Genomic DNA, 17,351 nt, shown 5'->3' on the forward strand with positions numbered 1-17,351 from the left:
GGGAATGTAGTGCAAACACTCGGTCTGCACTTTGGTGTTTCTTGGCATAGATACGATGATTTGGGAAGGAGTTAGGAGCAGAGCTGAACTCTAAAGAAACATATCCATGTTAGGAGTGATTTTATTCATTGATCCAAGAGCCAAATTCCATTCACAAGCTGCACTTCAGATCAGCTTTAGGGCACGTGGCATCAAGTTTACACAGCTGTGGGTGTCTGACAGGTTTGAGCGGAGCATCCATTCAGAATTACCTAAGCTATATTCTTGCTGCTCTTTGGAAAGAAAGATACGACATAGTCTTTTCAAAACAGCTGTTTAACTTCAGAAACACAGTGTAAAGGTATTGATACTACAATTCTTATATACATATACTGTGTAAAAAGGTCCATTCTTTTCTGCGTCCTACTCCAGGTTGAGAGCTGCATGAGTAGATTGATGACTTTCCTTTTCTTTCTCCCCTATTCTTTCCAGGTTTTCTTTTTCTGACATGTCTGGAACTCTTGCTTCTGATCTAGAACGTTTAAACAGCCTTGTTTTGGGAGCGAGATCGTATAGTACTGGTTTTAAGTCATCAGAGCTCTAATATTGTTACACTGTGACAGAGTACTTAGGAATAGTATTTTCAGGCAGGCAGATATATTGTGAGCAAAAGGAATACCCTTGCCACTCTTTAGAGTCTTAAATAGAAGCAGCAATTTAAAAAGTGTCCCTCTGAGTTTAATTTAATAATGTTAGTTAATTTGAGTGATGAGAGACAAATAGTCATTGGAATTTCTGTAATTTATTAATTTTTTTTTTACGTTTTGATGACTATGATGTATAGAATATTTGCATTTGCTTTCTGTCTCCGAGTTCCATGTTACTTGGTGCAAACAGTTAATTGGGAAGAAAGGCATTTTTCATTTAATATTCAGTTAGGGTATATACATATGTGTGTTGGGCAAACAGCTGGAGGAGGTGGTTATGCTTACCGGCCCACCTCTGCCTACTTGTTGCTTCTCGTCTACTCCAAGTATTGCCTCTTCAAATCTCTTACGGAAACTGCTTTTGAACTTTCTGTTTTACTGATGCCAGTTACACTTAGCGAGGTAAGCCTTGGTGAGTGGTCTTCAAGTGGAATGCTTTTAAGGCATTTGTAAAAATGAGGTAAGAAGTTAGAAGCTAAACCTACTGCCAGGAATTTGCATATCCTGTGAAAAAGTTATTGAGGTCTTCAAACAAAGAAGTGCTGATGACTGCCAGTTTAGAACTTCTGTCTAAGTAGAAGATGTTGCTTCAGTTCAAGTAGATATTGCTAATTCTGCCAGTAGGAAGTGGCCTTTCTTATAACACAAGCCATACTAGTATTAAATGTGAGGTAACAGCAGTTTTTGGAAAAACAGCAGGGACGTGCTGCTGAGAAAAGCTACTTAAAAGCCTTCGCGGCAAGAATTTCTGTTCTCAATTTTATACTGGTAGACTTTTCTTCTTTTGTCTCTTCGAGTAGCATATTGGTTTTGAGGCAGCGATACTGTCTGTACAGACAAAATAACCACATCTTACTGTTCTAGACAGACTGTCAAATCCTTTCCTATTGTAGATTAAATTTACAACGTTTATTTCATGTACTTCTGTAATGCAAAATTGTCTTAAAGTAATTAATTCATTCTGAAGAATACAAACCCTCTTGTGAAGCCTGCTGAATGAAGAGTTAGACTTTGGAGCAGAAATTCGGTTTTTCGAGGGACCATCTGTGTCGTGTAAATAACTGCCCTTTCAGCACTGTTAAACTGGAAAGAGATGATAACAGTCATTGTGAAAAAATGGTGTGTGAACACGTAAGTTAAGTTTTTAAGAAGATTATATTTTCTGGCTAATGAGTATGGTGGCTGATGTGTTTGGAATACACGTAGAGCACTATGAGTTTGAAATGCCCTGTAACACAATTGTCTAAATAATTAGTGAACCCTAAAACTCTTTGCTGCTGCCTGGGCACGTAAAGGAATGCCTGAAAAGATAACTGTCCTTTACTTAAGAAAGGATATGGTGCTAGTGAGTCCATTCTTTACTCTGGATAAGGCTGACAGGTTTAAAGAAAATAAAGGTCTTGAGTAGCGCTCACACAGAAGGCTCTTACCAGGGTACAGATTCAGAAGTTTCCATCAAAATTCAGAAGTTTCACAGAGCTGGATTTTTTTGTGGGTTCTTTTTGTTTGTTCACTTGCTTGGTTTTACAAAGGTGAGAAAAAAAGCAGACACATTGGAGTCTTATCGTGGTTTCTGGAAGCGTATTTCCCAATTTAGTGGCACTCTACGAAGTAATTTGGATACTTTACTCAAGCTCTTGGAGGGCTTCCTGGCTCTTTATCCACAACCCATTAAGTGGAGTTTCATTGTAGTAGTGCTGTCATAAATGCACCTTTCTTTGTGTGTGTGTGGAACAAGCTGGGTTTTTGTTTAGTGGTTTTTTTCCCCTCTGAAAATTTAAAAAGTTTAATCTTACTATAAAAATATGCTTTGAAAGCCCAAAGCCAGATACAAAAAGTGTATCCATCGTTCTATGCCCAGCTATAGTGCTTTGGACCATGATGTGGAGATGAAAGAGAAGAGGAAATAACTGAGTCATATGTTCATTTTAGCGGAGCTAATAGTTACATGTAAGAAAAGAATCGTGGTCCTTGGTGAACGTTATGTATTGGGGGAAATGATGAGAATAAAACTTTGTGTGAGTAATAGTGGACAAAGGATATAAAGGCAAATTTGGGAATCTCATAGTCACCGTAATTCAAAATCTTGGGCAGTACACTTGACTGCTAACAGAAATCTACTTGCCCCTACTCTGCCTCCCCCACCAGAAAGGTTAACGCAGTAGAGCAGTAGCAATGTTGAAAAAATGGGGTCTGTGGAGCCATGACAAGGAAGATGAATAATACTGTTTCAGGTTTCTTATACATAAATGTTGAACATTATACTCACTTTTGAAATACCGGCGGATTAATAAAAAAAAAAAAGTTATTTTGGTTCCATTACATCTATTTTGCTCTTGAAATTCTATCTCAAGTGAAAAGAGCTGCATGATAGATATGACTGATTAAGAACGAGAATAAGTAGAAATTAGTCAGGATCAGAGATGCTAGTCTTAGTTGGTAGCTTAAATGGCCAGGCCATTCCTGCAAATTGTATGAAAGAACATGGACTTGATGGCTGTTTATAGAAATTGCCCAAGATGTGATTGTTGTGGAGAGCAAATAGGTAAGTAGATACAATTGCAGGCTGAGGACTGCTGGTTTCTGAATTTTGACTTGAGCTGACTTCAAATTTTGTAGAAGTTTTAAAGAAGAGAGTAAGACCAAAATCACTGGTCTATTTTATTGCTTAATAGCTTAAAGCTTAATAGCTTTTAGAACACTGATATTTATGAAGCATTCAGCAGCATTAAGTATAAAGGAAACAAATGTCTCTGTACATGTTTTGTATTTTTTTTCCTGCAGTTGTATTCTGTCAAATTTCGTGTGATACCGATTTTGCATTGTCTGTCTCAAATTTGTCTTCACTCTGGTGGATCACACTTGATTTTCTTTATTTTTAGGAAGCAGTTTTGAAAAATAGGGCAGGGTTAAGCTGAGACAGTTCATGCTGTCTGTAAGAAGCCTGAAGACTGTGAAACAAATTCAAGATTTCTTACGTATGGTTTAATGGTACCACATCCAAGTATGTTTTTCTGTAGTGGCTAAATCATTAAACAACTAAAAAAACCCAGTTGTTGCAGTGTGCTTAGATGGTATGCAGTAATGCTTCAAAGTAGAGGAAGACTTACCTTTTAATATGATAAGCCTGCATGAACTAATTCAGAAAGCTTAAAGAATTGGTGGTATTTCCTATTAGGGCATGTTAACAGGGGAGTGAAATGACACTAGTGCAAACTGTAGTTGAAGTATGGATTAATGGAGCTTTGCTGCTGCATTAGGTGATGCCAAATCTATGTATGTAGGCTCGATATGCATCTGGGTTTTGGATATAAAATACATCTTCGTAATGCATGTTTGCACATTCAGTTAAAGAAGAAACCAGAGCGTTTTGTCAGATACAGGGGAAACTCTGTTTTTAAAAAGAAATATAGCTACACTGATCCATCTTTAAAAAAAAATAATTGTTGGACAACTGTAATTTCTGTGACAAAATACAGCTGCAGAACATGCAGCAGTCCTTTCTGCTGCTTGGCCTGATGGGCCTGTCACACAGTGGTGTGGAAGTCTGCACTAGGGGGATGCGTTTCCCCAGTTCAAATTCACATCCAGGGGTGAGGGATGCTTCTCATATGGCAGCATGTATTGATGCACAACTGAGGAAAGGAGAAATTATGGGAAAGAAGCATTGAATGTTCTTTCTGTGGAGGCTGACGCTGCTGCAAAAATACGCATGGGTATCTGCCCCCTTTCTCCCTGCCCCCACTTGCTTGTGCTTGCTGACTGAGTTGCTGACTACAGTTGCATGGTTTCTAGATTACGTTGAGCTAGAGTCACTTGGGCACAATTTTATCGGCACTCAAAATAATAATGCAAAATATCACTCACTGTAAGTTGCTGTGTGTCAGCTTCATCAAGGTAATTGTCCTTGTATGTGCATATGTCTGTGAGAAATGTGAGCTATGAATCACTGTATCTTGAAGCCAAGTTTAAGGGCAAGGTGGCAACAAACAATTGCTCCAACATTTGCTCAATTATATGACTGAGGTTGTTCTGAAATATGAACACATTGAAGATGAAGAGGGAAAATAGGTGATCTTGCATCTCAGTAAATATAATATATGTTCTGTGAAAAAACACCATTAAGAGGCTTACTTCAGTGAATACACAAGGAATATTTGAGTTAGCCAGCATATTTCGGTCTTAACAGGAACCATTGATAGGCCAAAAATGAAATCAGTAGAAGGCATACTGTGCCCTTCATAGGGAGTAGAAATGTATTAGCCATGTTGAGTGAAGGTCCAAAGCTGATTTTTATTTATTTTACATATGAGACAAAATATTAACACTTACAAATTTTAATTGATTTATAATAAATAATCTATAGTACAGTAAAAACTGTAGTTTAAGTATCCAGTCACATATGCTCTAGTGACAGTTTTACTGTTAAAAATCCTTTTGTTTAAAACCTCAGCTGTTGGCCCTTTGTGATAATGACTTAGCTCCTGAGATGAAAATTCTGTGCACTCATCTGTATTAATGATTTTTTTTCAGATAGTTTAACCACTTTCTGTTGCATTTTCGGGGAAAAAAACTTTTGAAAACTCAGCTAATCTTTAAAGGTGTGGATAAACATGTGCTTGTTTATATATTTCACTAAATATGGTCTTCTTTTATTTGGCAGGATTTGTCTTTAGTGAATCTGAATCAACTGCATTAGAACAATTTGAAGGTGGCCCTTGCGCAGTGATCGCACCTGTACAGGTAAGATGCATTTACTATAGGAATGGCTTAAAATTAGTAAACCTGAAATTTGTTCTTTTTTTAATGTATGTGGAACTAAAATAATATTTTAAAAATTGCAGATCAGTTGCATTTTGACTTCATAAATGTAGTGAGGATGAGACACAAAACTCAGTAGAAAGGCCGAGATGGGCTGGTTTTGAACTATAATTTCATAGGAATGAATTTGTTTGAGGAAATGCCAATTGGGGAAGACTGAGGGAACTTTAAAGTAAGGAGTGCAGGATAAAGGGGAGAAGTAAAAGGTCAGATATAAATATGATCCTAATCCTTTCTTATCTCAAATTCCCTCTCCTTAAGAAGAGTAATATGTGTGTCACAATGGCTGTTTTAGCAAACTGTACTGGAGATATTTGAAGTAGTTGATTTTCAAACCTAACAAGGTTAGCTAAATAAGAAGATTCTGAATTAGCAGAATAATTGAAGCATGTCAGGGGACTATATTTTATTCTGGATACGTGCTTAGGATTTCACGTGCTTCACGTAAGCTCAACCAATTGTGATTTTAATTTTTTTTCTTACTCCATTGTGTCTTGCAGGCTATGTGCATACTTGTTCAAATGCTGTTTCTGAGGGAATTCTGACTGCTGTATAAATACATGACCTGGATCTGTTTCGGTAGAGCAGTTTGTCTAATCTGTGGCTGCTCTTCATTCTTGTAGGAGCGCCCTGTAGAGACAGGCAGTCATTCAGTCATGGGCTAGATTACTTTTTCTGGTAACCTGCTCTTGACTCTTTTACGTGCAGATCAAATTACTGCACGTGTGTAGGTCTGAGTTGAGGCCTTCCTGGCTGATAGGGGATATGTCAAAATCATGCAGCAAAGTTAATCTCATCATAAACACGAAGGTATCTGGGTCAGACAGCTGGTATCATGGCATAGTTTGCATCTCTGGTGTGTGCAATGTGATAGTCATCAAAACCTCTATTATTGTTACTTCAGGATACTCTAAAAGCTGGTCCCACCAAAAGACTTGTACCGGAGGAAGGAGCAGGTGTAGACTGTGAACACTCACTTTGTTGTGAATTGCGCTCTGTAACGTGGCTCTGTCTAGTTTTGTGGTCTTAAAACTGGATGTAGGGTGTCTGGTCTCTGATTTTAGAATTACAAGTGTCCTCTTTGCAGGGGAGTGGAGAGAGTAAAGAATAGGACCACCTGGCAGTGCTGAGCCTTTACCATATCAAATGTTGTTATATGGAGTGTTCTTCCAGATTTCTATGTACTTCAACTTCCATGAAATTAAGTAATTAAAGCATCTTTAAAAGTGAGCTGAGTTCCAGCTAGGGAAGGAAGAAAGGTTCAAATGACTCTTGCCGTGTGTAACACTGCTGAAAACTACTAAAAAAGGTGTGAGAAAGATCTGTCATGGGACGACAGGGCGAGTCTGTCAGGGAAGAAGTGAAACTTGAAGCAGCTATTTTTAAGGTGCTGCAAATACCTGAAACAGCATCTAATAATTAGAAAGACAAAGAGTCTGCTTCCCAAAGTTTGTTCTTTCATTGTTCCTTCTCTGTAATTTAGACCATATCTTCCCCCCCCGATTGTAATATTAGTGTTGATGGAGAGCAAAGCCGGGATATAGAGATACATGGGTTTTCTTTAATCTGATCTATGAATTATGACTTGCAGTGACTAAAAGAGGTGGGCTTTTTAACTACTAAAGGGGCTTGTCTGAATGGAGTTGTCTTGTACTTCTCATCAGTTATATTGCAAAATACTTGTGCTCCTGTTACTGCAGTCCTGTGAGTCTGGAGATGTTTCTCTAAATAGGCACTCTGTGTATTTGAAGCATACTTGAGGTTCAGACTCTGTATTGAACATAGGTATGAGGCCAGCTTTGTAGTTAATTTGAATGGGAAAAATCAGTAAACAGTGCAGGCTCAGGCTCTCTTACTGGATGATGAGCAGCTTGAAGCCCTTCTAATAATGTGCACAAATGGTTTGATGTAGAGTGTTTGACATAATGTAAAAAGTTGTGTTGTGTTGTATTTTAATGTTATTTTATGCTTTGATAACAAAGGCCTTCCTTTTGAAGAGGCTTTTTACCAGCGAAAAGTCTACTTGGAGAGACTGTCCAGGTACTGAGACTTCTTTTTTCCTCTTTGGTTTTTTTTTTCTCATTTTAATTATTTGTAAGCCATATCCTAATACAAAGAATTCGGAATATTTTACACTTTTTGTTTAACTGTGCTTCCATGCCATTTTATGAGGCATATAGTATGAATATTATGTGTCTCTAAACACATTTGTGAGGTCTGTGCCAGTCCATAGTACTTCTGTGTTTTATAAATTTTTGATTAAAATCTATTATTGGGAAAAGGAGTGGATAAGAACCTGTATTGAGACACATTTTTCTAAAGACAGCTTTATAATTCTGTGGTCCACTAAAGTCAACAACAGCAATTAACATTAATAAGATAAAAGTAATAAACTCAATTCTTTAAATAGCATACTGTATAAAAAATACACTGGTAGCTTATATAAGATACTGAATAGCAGCAATTGAACTCATATAGGTTTCTGATCTTTCAGAAGAGGAGCAGAAGAACCTTCTCTGTCACACATTATGTGATATTTTAGAAATGGCTTGCTCCGATAATTCTGAGTCATACTCTCTGGCAACGTGGATAAGAGGAAAAACGACTGAAGAGACTGCTAGTATTTCTGAAAGTCCCGCAGAATCTAGTCGTCAAGAGGAACAACCTTGTAAGATGTATTTCTGTACTAAATTGCCCATCACTTAGTGAAGCATGACATTGTTTTTGAGGGGCTGCTGCTTTTTACTATTATAGAGATGGGATGGTCACCATTGTAATTGCATTAACAACAGATGAATTTTTGTCTATTGTAAAAAGCGGCATTGATCCTTTTTGTCAAAAGGAATGTGCTGTGTATCACTAGAATTCCAACGTATATGTTTCTCTTGCATTTGAGAAATTTCCATATTTTCAATTATATTTTGTGATTTATCAGGACTTAACATGTCTTTAATTTGGAAAAAATCCATATGCTTCCTGACACTGGAGGACCATTTTAACTTGTCACTTGTTGCTTTATTTCAGAAGAGCTTTTGTAGGAAATTATGCAAAGCTTTATCTCTTCTAAAATATTCTGGATCCCCTGTAACAGAGAAATAGCCTTTTTCCCTGTGTTTGTTTCTGTGCAGTACCAAACCAACTTTAATCAAATCACCTTCTAGTAGATTAACAAATTTTGTTATGTTTTATATTGTCTTATTCTAAAGAACTTGGAACTGCAGAAAATGTTCAGCAGCAATTCTTTTTAAACACAGTTACTCTCAACACTGACAATTAATGAACTAATCCATTCTGTTACATATCTGTATCTTTTTCTATTTCTGCGCAAGTCCACAAGTTCTGCCTGACTTGTCCTTAATAATGTTGAATGTGCTTAGGACGAGCAAGGATACGTGTACCATGAGCAGTCTGCTTTTGTCATGGGTGACATTAATCTCTTACATTGTTCATGTTTTGCGTTCCTTGCTAGACACTGAATATACCTCTTTTATGTCCGCCACAGTTTAAATGATATTTTACCTTATATGTATAATGCATTACACTTCCTGATTTAAGATATACTTTAAGATATACTTTGTTGGGGTTTTGGTTTTTTCTTTTATGTCCTGATATTTGACTACAAAGCGACTTCTTGCCTTGTTAGACTTAGGGCAAATATGTGGAGAATGTGATATTGTTAATATGTAGAGTTCTGTCACTGCTAGTGCAAAGGAATAAACTTATTTCCTGCTTGATTGCTGTGATCAATAAAAATAAAGTCAGGCATTGTCATAGTCAGTAGGGCTTTAATAGATGAGTTACGTATGTGGGGGAGTATTACAGCTACAATTCCACATGGCAGGCTACTGTTTTTTGAGAGTAGAATATGGGAATATATTTATAATAAAACCATGAAGTATGATTAGACAGCATGACAGAGTATCATTTTACAGAGTTTCTGTGTATTTGTATTGCTCAGATAGCTCATGTTCTATTGCTGTTTATTCTTTTCCTCTCCACTAAGCACTGTCCTTTTTTAGCCTTGTTTGGGTTATGTATAGCTACACTTCTCTTCAGGATTTCTACTTCTTTCCCTTTGTTTCAAATAGTGGTTCTTTTACATTTCACTCTGTTCTGTAGTAACAGAATGAAACTGCCTATCATCCTGCTGTGTGAACAAAAGGTGGATTCGAGCACACTTACTGAATGCAGTCGCATTTTTCATCTGCTTTTGTGGTGTATACCAGTGACCTGTTGTTGGCCATGCATTGGCTGTAGTAGTGCGAGTTCCCAAGTTCACAGATTGCTTTATATGATTGAGTCCCTCTAATATTTTGCTTAGAAAAGCATATGTTCTCGGAGCGGGGTTAGTTCCTGTATAATTTTCTGCGATTTAGACTCATTTTTTCATATTTTTTTAAACAGTTTTAAAAACATGTTTTCTAGTCAAGTCTACTTCTGCTGTCAGAAACCTAATTTTAGCAATTCCTTGTAGGTTTTCAAAATACAAAAACTGTTACTCTTAAGACTACTGCTGCCTTATTTCTGAAGTAGAAAATTAATATGTTGCTGGAGAATCAGTTGTGTTTGCATATAGGCAAATCAGTTATGTATTTCAAAATACAATCAGAAGGGACATAAAAAGCCCTTTCTGAAATTATTGTGGAAAGAATTGATCAGTAGTATTAGCCCTGATGGCTTCAGTTCTCTGATGAATTGTATGCAATCAAATTCAGTAGCTAAATGATCAGACTTTTTAGTTAAATATTCAGCATTAAGCCTTTAGATAGACCAGAACTATTAAGTGGACTTCAGACAGATTAGAAAGCAGATGTGTTGGGTTTGTATAGTATTCTACTAGCAGGAAGATCAAGTCCTTATGGATATACAGGGCACTAAAGACTGCTACAGTCTTAATATTTGAATGGCCAGGAAATTGGCTAGTTACACAACTGGTGAATATAACTTCCTGTTGGTAAAGAAAATTTGATTTTAGAAGTTCATTTCATCCCTTGATTTGGGAATATTGCAAGGGGAACAAAGGTATAAAGCCTGTGTTGAACTTGGGAAGACACCAATGCTGTATTTTTTTCTGTCTGGGACGTGACACTTACCTGAAACACTATTTATCTATTATTAAAAGAAAACAATGAGAATTTATTTGAAGACAGGATGTGTGACATTGGGTAGAATAATTCTACTCATTTGTTATAAATAATAATTAAAAGGGGGGGGGGAAAACCCTAAATTTCAGTAACTGATGTGTATTTGAAGAAAAAATACAGCTTACCTACATTAATAAAATTATCCAACTAATCATGCTTGCTTTTCTAGGAAATAATACTTCCTACTGACCTGCAAAATTATATCTACAGTATGCATATGCTTGACAACTTAGTGACAGCCATGTTTTGTACAGAATCAAGAGCTTAGTATTTGACAAATATTTTCAAGTCTGCACACTCCAGTGGCTTTGTTCTTTTAATGAATTGGTTAGTCCAAATAGAAATGTTCTCACTAATTTGCATAGTAGAATCTTAATGTTGTGGTAAATTAGTTTATACTAATCAGTTAAAAACATAAAATGTCAAGGGAGGATTAAAACTTAAGAGTATAATTAAAGCTTGAAAGTATACTAGCTTGCTGTGTGTATCTTGTGTCATTTTTTTGCCATGTGTAGTGCTGAAAAGTGTCTCTTGTGTATAGCTGCCTTGGCTGTCGAAGAGCTTGGCTTTGAGCGATTTCATGCATTAATTCAGTAAGTAATATGTTGGAACATTTAAAATACAATATTTTGAAGTTACACTAACATTCACAGCCCTGAAAAGGGTATGTTGAGGAACTTTTTGTGTTACACATCAGGTTAAACTTGGATTTCTAGTTTTTGTTTGGGGGTTTTGATGTTTTTTCTTTGCCTTTTACCCTTTAAAATGAAGTATTATTTTGACCATATCACTAAGTTTTAAAATAAAACTGGAGCAATATAATGTGTGAAATTGGCTAAGTAGCTTGTGCATTTCAAGTATATAAACACAGCTAATTAAGATTTGCATTTAAGTTAAAGTCGTTATTCTTCAATATTTATACACAGTCTTCACAAGTGATTCTATCTGAAATACTTGTGAGATATATACTGAAAGAAAAAGGTCATTAATGTTTTTTGTGATTTGAGACAATGTAAAAAAAACATTTTTATAAATGTTTCATATACAAGACTGATCTCAAGTGCTAGCCAGAGTAAACCCATCTATGGATGTATTTTTGCAGACGTTTGTTTCTTTTTTAAATGAGGCTTCCTAACAGTGTGCAGGAGATCAAACCCAAAACATTATACTTAAATTTGTGTAAGATGAGCAGAGAGTGTGATCTAATTTGAATTACTCAATAAAAACTAATGGTTTTGTTCTGAAAAGCAGTATTTACTTCTAAATATCCCAAGAAATTGGAAGTATATTACTTCACTGGAATCTTGATGAATCTCTTCCTTTCCTCTGTTTTTATTTTACGTTCTTCTAAATCTGTGATCACCTGGTATTATCATCCAGGCAGAAACCCTATTACACAACCAGCTAGCTTCCCAAATGTTAATGTAGGACTCGTAGTATTGAACGTTTTGCTTTTTCCAAAGCTACAGTCTAACAAAATTGAATTCTTTTGGGAAATGTGATAATTACTTTGAAAGTCTGAAAGATAGTCTTACCTCATTAAGTGGAAGGTTTTTCTCCACTGTTTAAGGACTGAATGTCTTTCAGGACACTATATAATGCAAACATTGTTTTAGTGACTTATAGTCTATTTGCATTTCAGTAAGAATATTTTATAGAATTACTGGTTCAAACCACTCAGCTCTTCCACATATGCAACTTTATGGCTAGTGTTCATGTATAAAAACTGTGTTCATTTTTGCATGTTACTCCAGAATTATTTATCTTCTTCTGATGGGTAGTCATTCATACTAATGACTTTATGGCAGTTTATAGTAACTTTAGAACAGCTGCTGTGTCGTTCTTTCTGTAACACCAGATGTACTGACAAATTTATTCTGCTTTTACTTCTCATGTTAAGTGTTGGTAGTTCTTGTTTGTGCATTGTGACATTATTCAAATGCTTCATCTAAGTACATTCTCTTCTTCTGTTGGGTTTTTCTTGTCTTTAGCAAACACGTATTCAAAAGCTTCCCTGAACTGAAGGATGCGGTTTGGGATCAATATTCGGTGTGGACAAACAGATTTGGAGTATTGCTCTTTCTGTATTCTGTAATACTCACAAAGGTGTGTAGATTGTTTGATTTTTTTGTTCATGTGTTTTGTTTCTTCGTTAAGAGCAGTTTTGATTATGTAACCCTTGTGTAAAAGGTGAGCTGATAAACCAGGTCAAATCTAGATAAATGGCTGGAGTGGTATCTTCATGTTGCAGCACATTTCCAGCATAAAAAAAATGAAAAGCTCCAGTTTTTGTGATTACTTTGTTGGTTGATTGGGTATTGGGTTTTCTTGTTGCTTTATTTTGGTCTGATCTAGGAGAATTAGAGATTTTGGAAACATCCTTCCTTGTAGGTCTCTGTATCTCTTACCAAGAAAAAGTGTGTTTAGCTATCAATTCATACAAGAACATCAGCCTTCTGATGTTTTACTGTTACACTCTGTTGTTGTAAATGTTGCAATTCATTCCTTAAGAGTGCAAAAATGTTTGTATTTTTTCTGCAGGGTATTGAAAACATAAAAAATGAAATTGAAGATGCAACTGAGCCATTGATAGATCCTGTTTACGGTCATGGAAGGTAAACTGCAAAACACGATTGCTACCACTTTAAAATAGACTAGTGAGCCAACTTTTCCTATTTCTGTAACGTTATTCTTTAGGAAATTACTGACATTACAACAGTGATTCTATTATAAGTTTATAATAACTAAAAGCAACACTTAACATAGCATGCCTTTTTCACTGCTTACTCGTTAGTGCTTCTGTTCTGGGGAAATGATTCTGTTACTGCTGAATTTGCAGAGGAATAAGTCTAGAATTCAGGGCTACGTTTTTATATTAAGTTATTGGTTGAAAGAGTGGAGATTCTATTAACGTTGCTGAATTACAAATACACATTAATTAAAGGAATGTAGTTCAAGAATGTCTGCTTAGCTGTCCAGGTAATAGAATAATTTTTTCAGTTGTTAGAGATAACCAATTTTCAGAAATAAATTGTATGCCCCTTTTAATAGGCTATTTCTTTCTGTTGTATAGCCAAAGTTTGATCAACCTCCTGTTGACGGGACATGCTGTTTCTAATGTGTGGGATGGAGACAGAGAATGTTCAGGAATGAGTAAGTTGATTCTAGTTTTCACTTGTTCATAGTTTTTATGTACTCTGAGATGCTGACCTATGGATTTGGAATATGCTGTTTCTCTTTTGATAATCCCCTTGGTTACTGTCCTTTGATTTAAGCAGACCTCAAATGGAAATAAAACATACTTGCACAAAATCTCTGATGAGTGAGTACAGTGTATCAGTGAATACAGGATTGTCAACTACAGGTTGAAATTACAAGGTACTTTATGACCTCAGTGATGAAACGGAGTGCAGTTTCTGCCAAGTGGGGAAGGGTGGTCAGTATACTGGAGACAGGGACACTATTCAGTGCAGCTGCATCAGGCTAGAGAAACGGACTCTCCCAGCTCCTGCATGCGAGATGGAATAAGCCCAAGCAACAGCACAGGGCAGTGCTGGCTGGGTAGGAGGCAGCTTTGTCGAAAGGGCCTGAGGTCCTTGTGGACAGGAGAATTGCACGTGTGTCATCAGTGCCTGTCCTGGTTTGAGCTAAATGGAACCAATTCTGTTCAGTGATTTTACTTTTCAACTCAGTCTCTTAGAAGACACTGCACTTTCAGTCTCTTCTCTTAGAAGAGACTGCCCTTTCAGTTAACAGTGTGTTTTTGCAGACAGTATCTGCTACTAGAAGTGATAACTGATGTTTATAGTTACTACCGGAGGGGGCCGGTTAGCTCAGTCAGTTGAGCGTGGCATTAACAACGCCAAGGACACGGGTTCGATTCCCGTTCGGTCCCCATGTGTTGCCTGATCTACTCGAGAGGTGGCGTCCCTGGTGACAGGGAGGCTGGATTAAAATGATCTCTAAGGTCCCTTCCAGCCTAGGCCATTCTATGAATCTATGAAACTACCAGGGATTGGTATGCAGAAAGGCTCTTGCTTATGCCTGTCTTTTGCTGTAACCAAGGTCACTGCTAAATCTTCTGTGCAATGTGGGGGCTGCTGGGAAGTAAAAGGTGCTCGCATGGAAGTAAGAAGTTGCCCCTCTGGGGAGTAATGGACAGAATAGGTGACCCAAACCTGACCAACAAAAGAGAAAGACTGTCTTCATATTGTCATACTTTGTTAGCCACTTCATTCACAGCTGGTGTCTCTCCATTAGCTCCCAGACTGGTGTTGACAAGGTGTGCATATACATTGGTGATTACCAATTCAAGCTTGCTGTATAATTAATGCCACCCATTTATTCCATGTAGCAGTATTTGATTATTTTCATCATTTCCTTATTAGTACTGTTACTGTTTTCTTATAGCTAGTTTATGTATTCTTTTCCAATTTGTAGGTCTCTCTGCCTTATTCCCTTTTCCCTTCCCTTTTGGGGAGGAAGAGAGATTACAGAGCTTCTGTCATTCGTTTGGTGGCCAGCTCAGCCCTATACCTTCTTGACAGTGCTCTTCTGCCAAAGGCAGCCAGCTGCATCTTGGGCTACGTTAGGAGGAGGAGGATGGCCAGTAGGTGGAGGGAAGTGGTGGTTCTTTCCCTCCCTATGGCACTTGTGAGACTGCCTTTGGAGTGGTGTGTCCAGTTTTCAACTCTCTGGTATAGGAAAGACATTGACACAGTGGAGCGAGTCCAGTGGAGGTCGAGCAAGAGGAGTAGGGGGCTTTTGTGGTTTTTGCATTTCATCTTACAGAAGAGGTGGTCTGAAAGCAGGAACATGTTGAATTCTGTTCACATCTCCTCTCCCACTGCAAGAAATTCCATCTTGGCTTCATCAGCACATTTATTTTTTAAAAGCATTTTCCCTCATCTAAGTCACCACTGAAAATACCGACTTGAACTGAGGTTCAAGACAGATCCATGAAAGACCTGAATTGAAATGCTCTACTTTGACAATGCATAGTATAATCTTGTTTGAGACTTTTTAGATTTCTACTTGACTGTGATTCCATACAGGCTGTACTTCAGCATCAGACTTAGCAGAATGTCATTTGAATGTTAAATATAACCCTTCCTACCCCAACGTGGTAGACTTCTTATCAGAGTGTTTAGATTGGATTATTGCAGCCTATTATTGATGAACCTATTACTGATGAGCCTATATTGGCGGCTTTTTTTATGGCTTTTTTTATTTTTTTGTCCGTCTTAGTGAATGCAAATTGACTACTCATTTGTTTCAAGGCCCTTTCTCCTGGGCTTTTCCTCTAGCTGCTTTTGTTGTTTTTGTTAGGGTAAGTACTCTGTTTTCCCTTTTCTAGTCTCCTGACATCTCCTTTATCTTTGATACTTAAGGTAACCATTAATGGTTCAGAGACTTACCTTGTTTAGCTACTTGAGTGTTACGTAATGAATTTCATTAGGATCTGCAAGTTTGAACACATCTGCCTTATTTACAGTTTTATAGCCAGTTTTGTTCTTTTTTTATGGCTGACACCATTGTCTCATTGTTAATCTTGAGTCTTCTTGTGAGTTAAAGCAAAGATGGCTTTGAATAATTTCATATTCTTTATATCGTTTCGCTTTGTGTCTTATCAGTCAGTTCCCACCCTGATTCATGCTGCATGCATAGAACATTGTCATTTACTGCCCCTCCTTTCTAACTGAAATTTGTTGTAATTAGCCTTCCTGGTTTTAGCTGTATATTCTCTCCAGCATTTTTAATTTTCTCTTTTTGAGAGAGAATTCAGGTACTTCTGTGATTATGTGCAATCAGTGGGTGAACTTCTGCAGCTGAGGGGCAGGGAAGGTATCCCTGGGCATGGAGGAAAGGTGGTGCTAAAGAATGGCAGTGGATGTGATGTGATTTGTGGCATATTTGCAGGGGCACTGGTGAAGCAACAGCAAGAAGATCCATTCACAGTGCAGGAGCAGGAAAAATGCTAGATAGGTGATTCTATTATCATAAGTAAAGACATTTACTAAATTGAAGTTTCAGAATGGTACTTGCCTTACATTTTTATTCAGAAGTTATGTATAGCCACTTTACCTTTTGTAAAAATTTAAATTAAATCTTTAAAATAATTTTAGAGTGATTTTAAAGGTACTGTCAGTGTTTTATCAGTGACAAAGAACATACTGAATTACTAATTTGAGGAATTAACACGTAGTTGTCAATTATACTCAGGGCTATGACTCTTACAGTATTGCATATTTTTCAGATACAGTAGGAGTTACTAACTGGAATTGTTCTTTACCACCACTGGCACAAATACCAGTGAATTCATTCATTCTATGATAATTCCCTCGAAGGACTATCTACACAGAATCATAGAAACATGAAGGTTGGAAAGGACCTTAAGATCAAGTCCAACCTACAGCCCTACACCCTAACACTAAACCATCTCCTGAAGTGCCACATCCAGCTGTTTCTTAAACACGTCCAGGGATGGTGACTCCACCACCTCCCTCAGGAACCCATACCAGTGCTTCACCAGCCTTTCTGTGAAGAAGTTTTTCCTAATATCCAATCTAAACTTCCCCTGGCGCAACTTGAACCCGTTCCCTCTTGTCCTGTCGCTATTCACTAGGGAGGAGAGGCCAACACCCGTCTCACTGCAGCTGCCTTTCCAGGGAGTTGTAGAGAGAAATAAGGTCTCTCCTCA

General features: G+C 37.2%; 1 protein-coding gene across 1 annotated transcript; it reads left to right on the forward strand.

Moving 5' to 3' along the window:
- Nucleotides 1-3,674: 3,674 nt before the first annotated feature.
- LOC104274936 (protein FAM188A-like) lies at nt 3,675-13,836 on the forward strand. Its single transcript, XM_009870730.1, has 8 exons — nt 3,675-3,690; nt 5,350-5,429; nt 7,490-7,547; nt 8,002-8,175; nt 11,193-11,244; nt 12,643-12,757; nt 13,193-13,266; nt 13,725-13,836. Exons 1-8 carry the CDS (start codon nt 3,675-3,677, stop codon nt 13,834-13,836), a joined length of 681 nt encoding a protein of 226 aa, XP_009869032.1.
- Nucleotides 13,837-17,351: the final 3,515 nt, after the last annotated feature.

Source organism: Apaloderma vittatum, unplaced genomic scaffold (assembly GCF_000703405.1).
Source record: "Apaloderma vittatum isolate BGI_N311 unplaced genomic scaffold, ASM70340v1 scaffold44265, whole genome shotgun sequence".
Classification (NCBI taxonomy): domain Eukaryota; kingdom Metazoa; phylum Chordata; class Aves; order Trogoniformes; family Trogonidae; genus Apaloderma; species Apaloderma vittatum.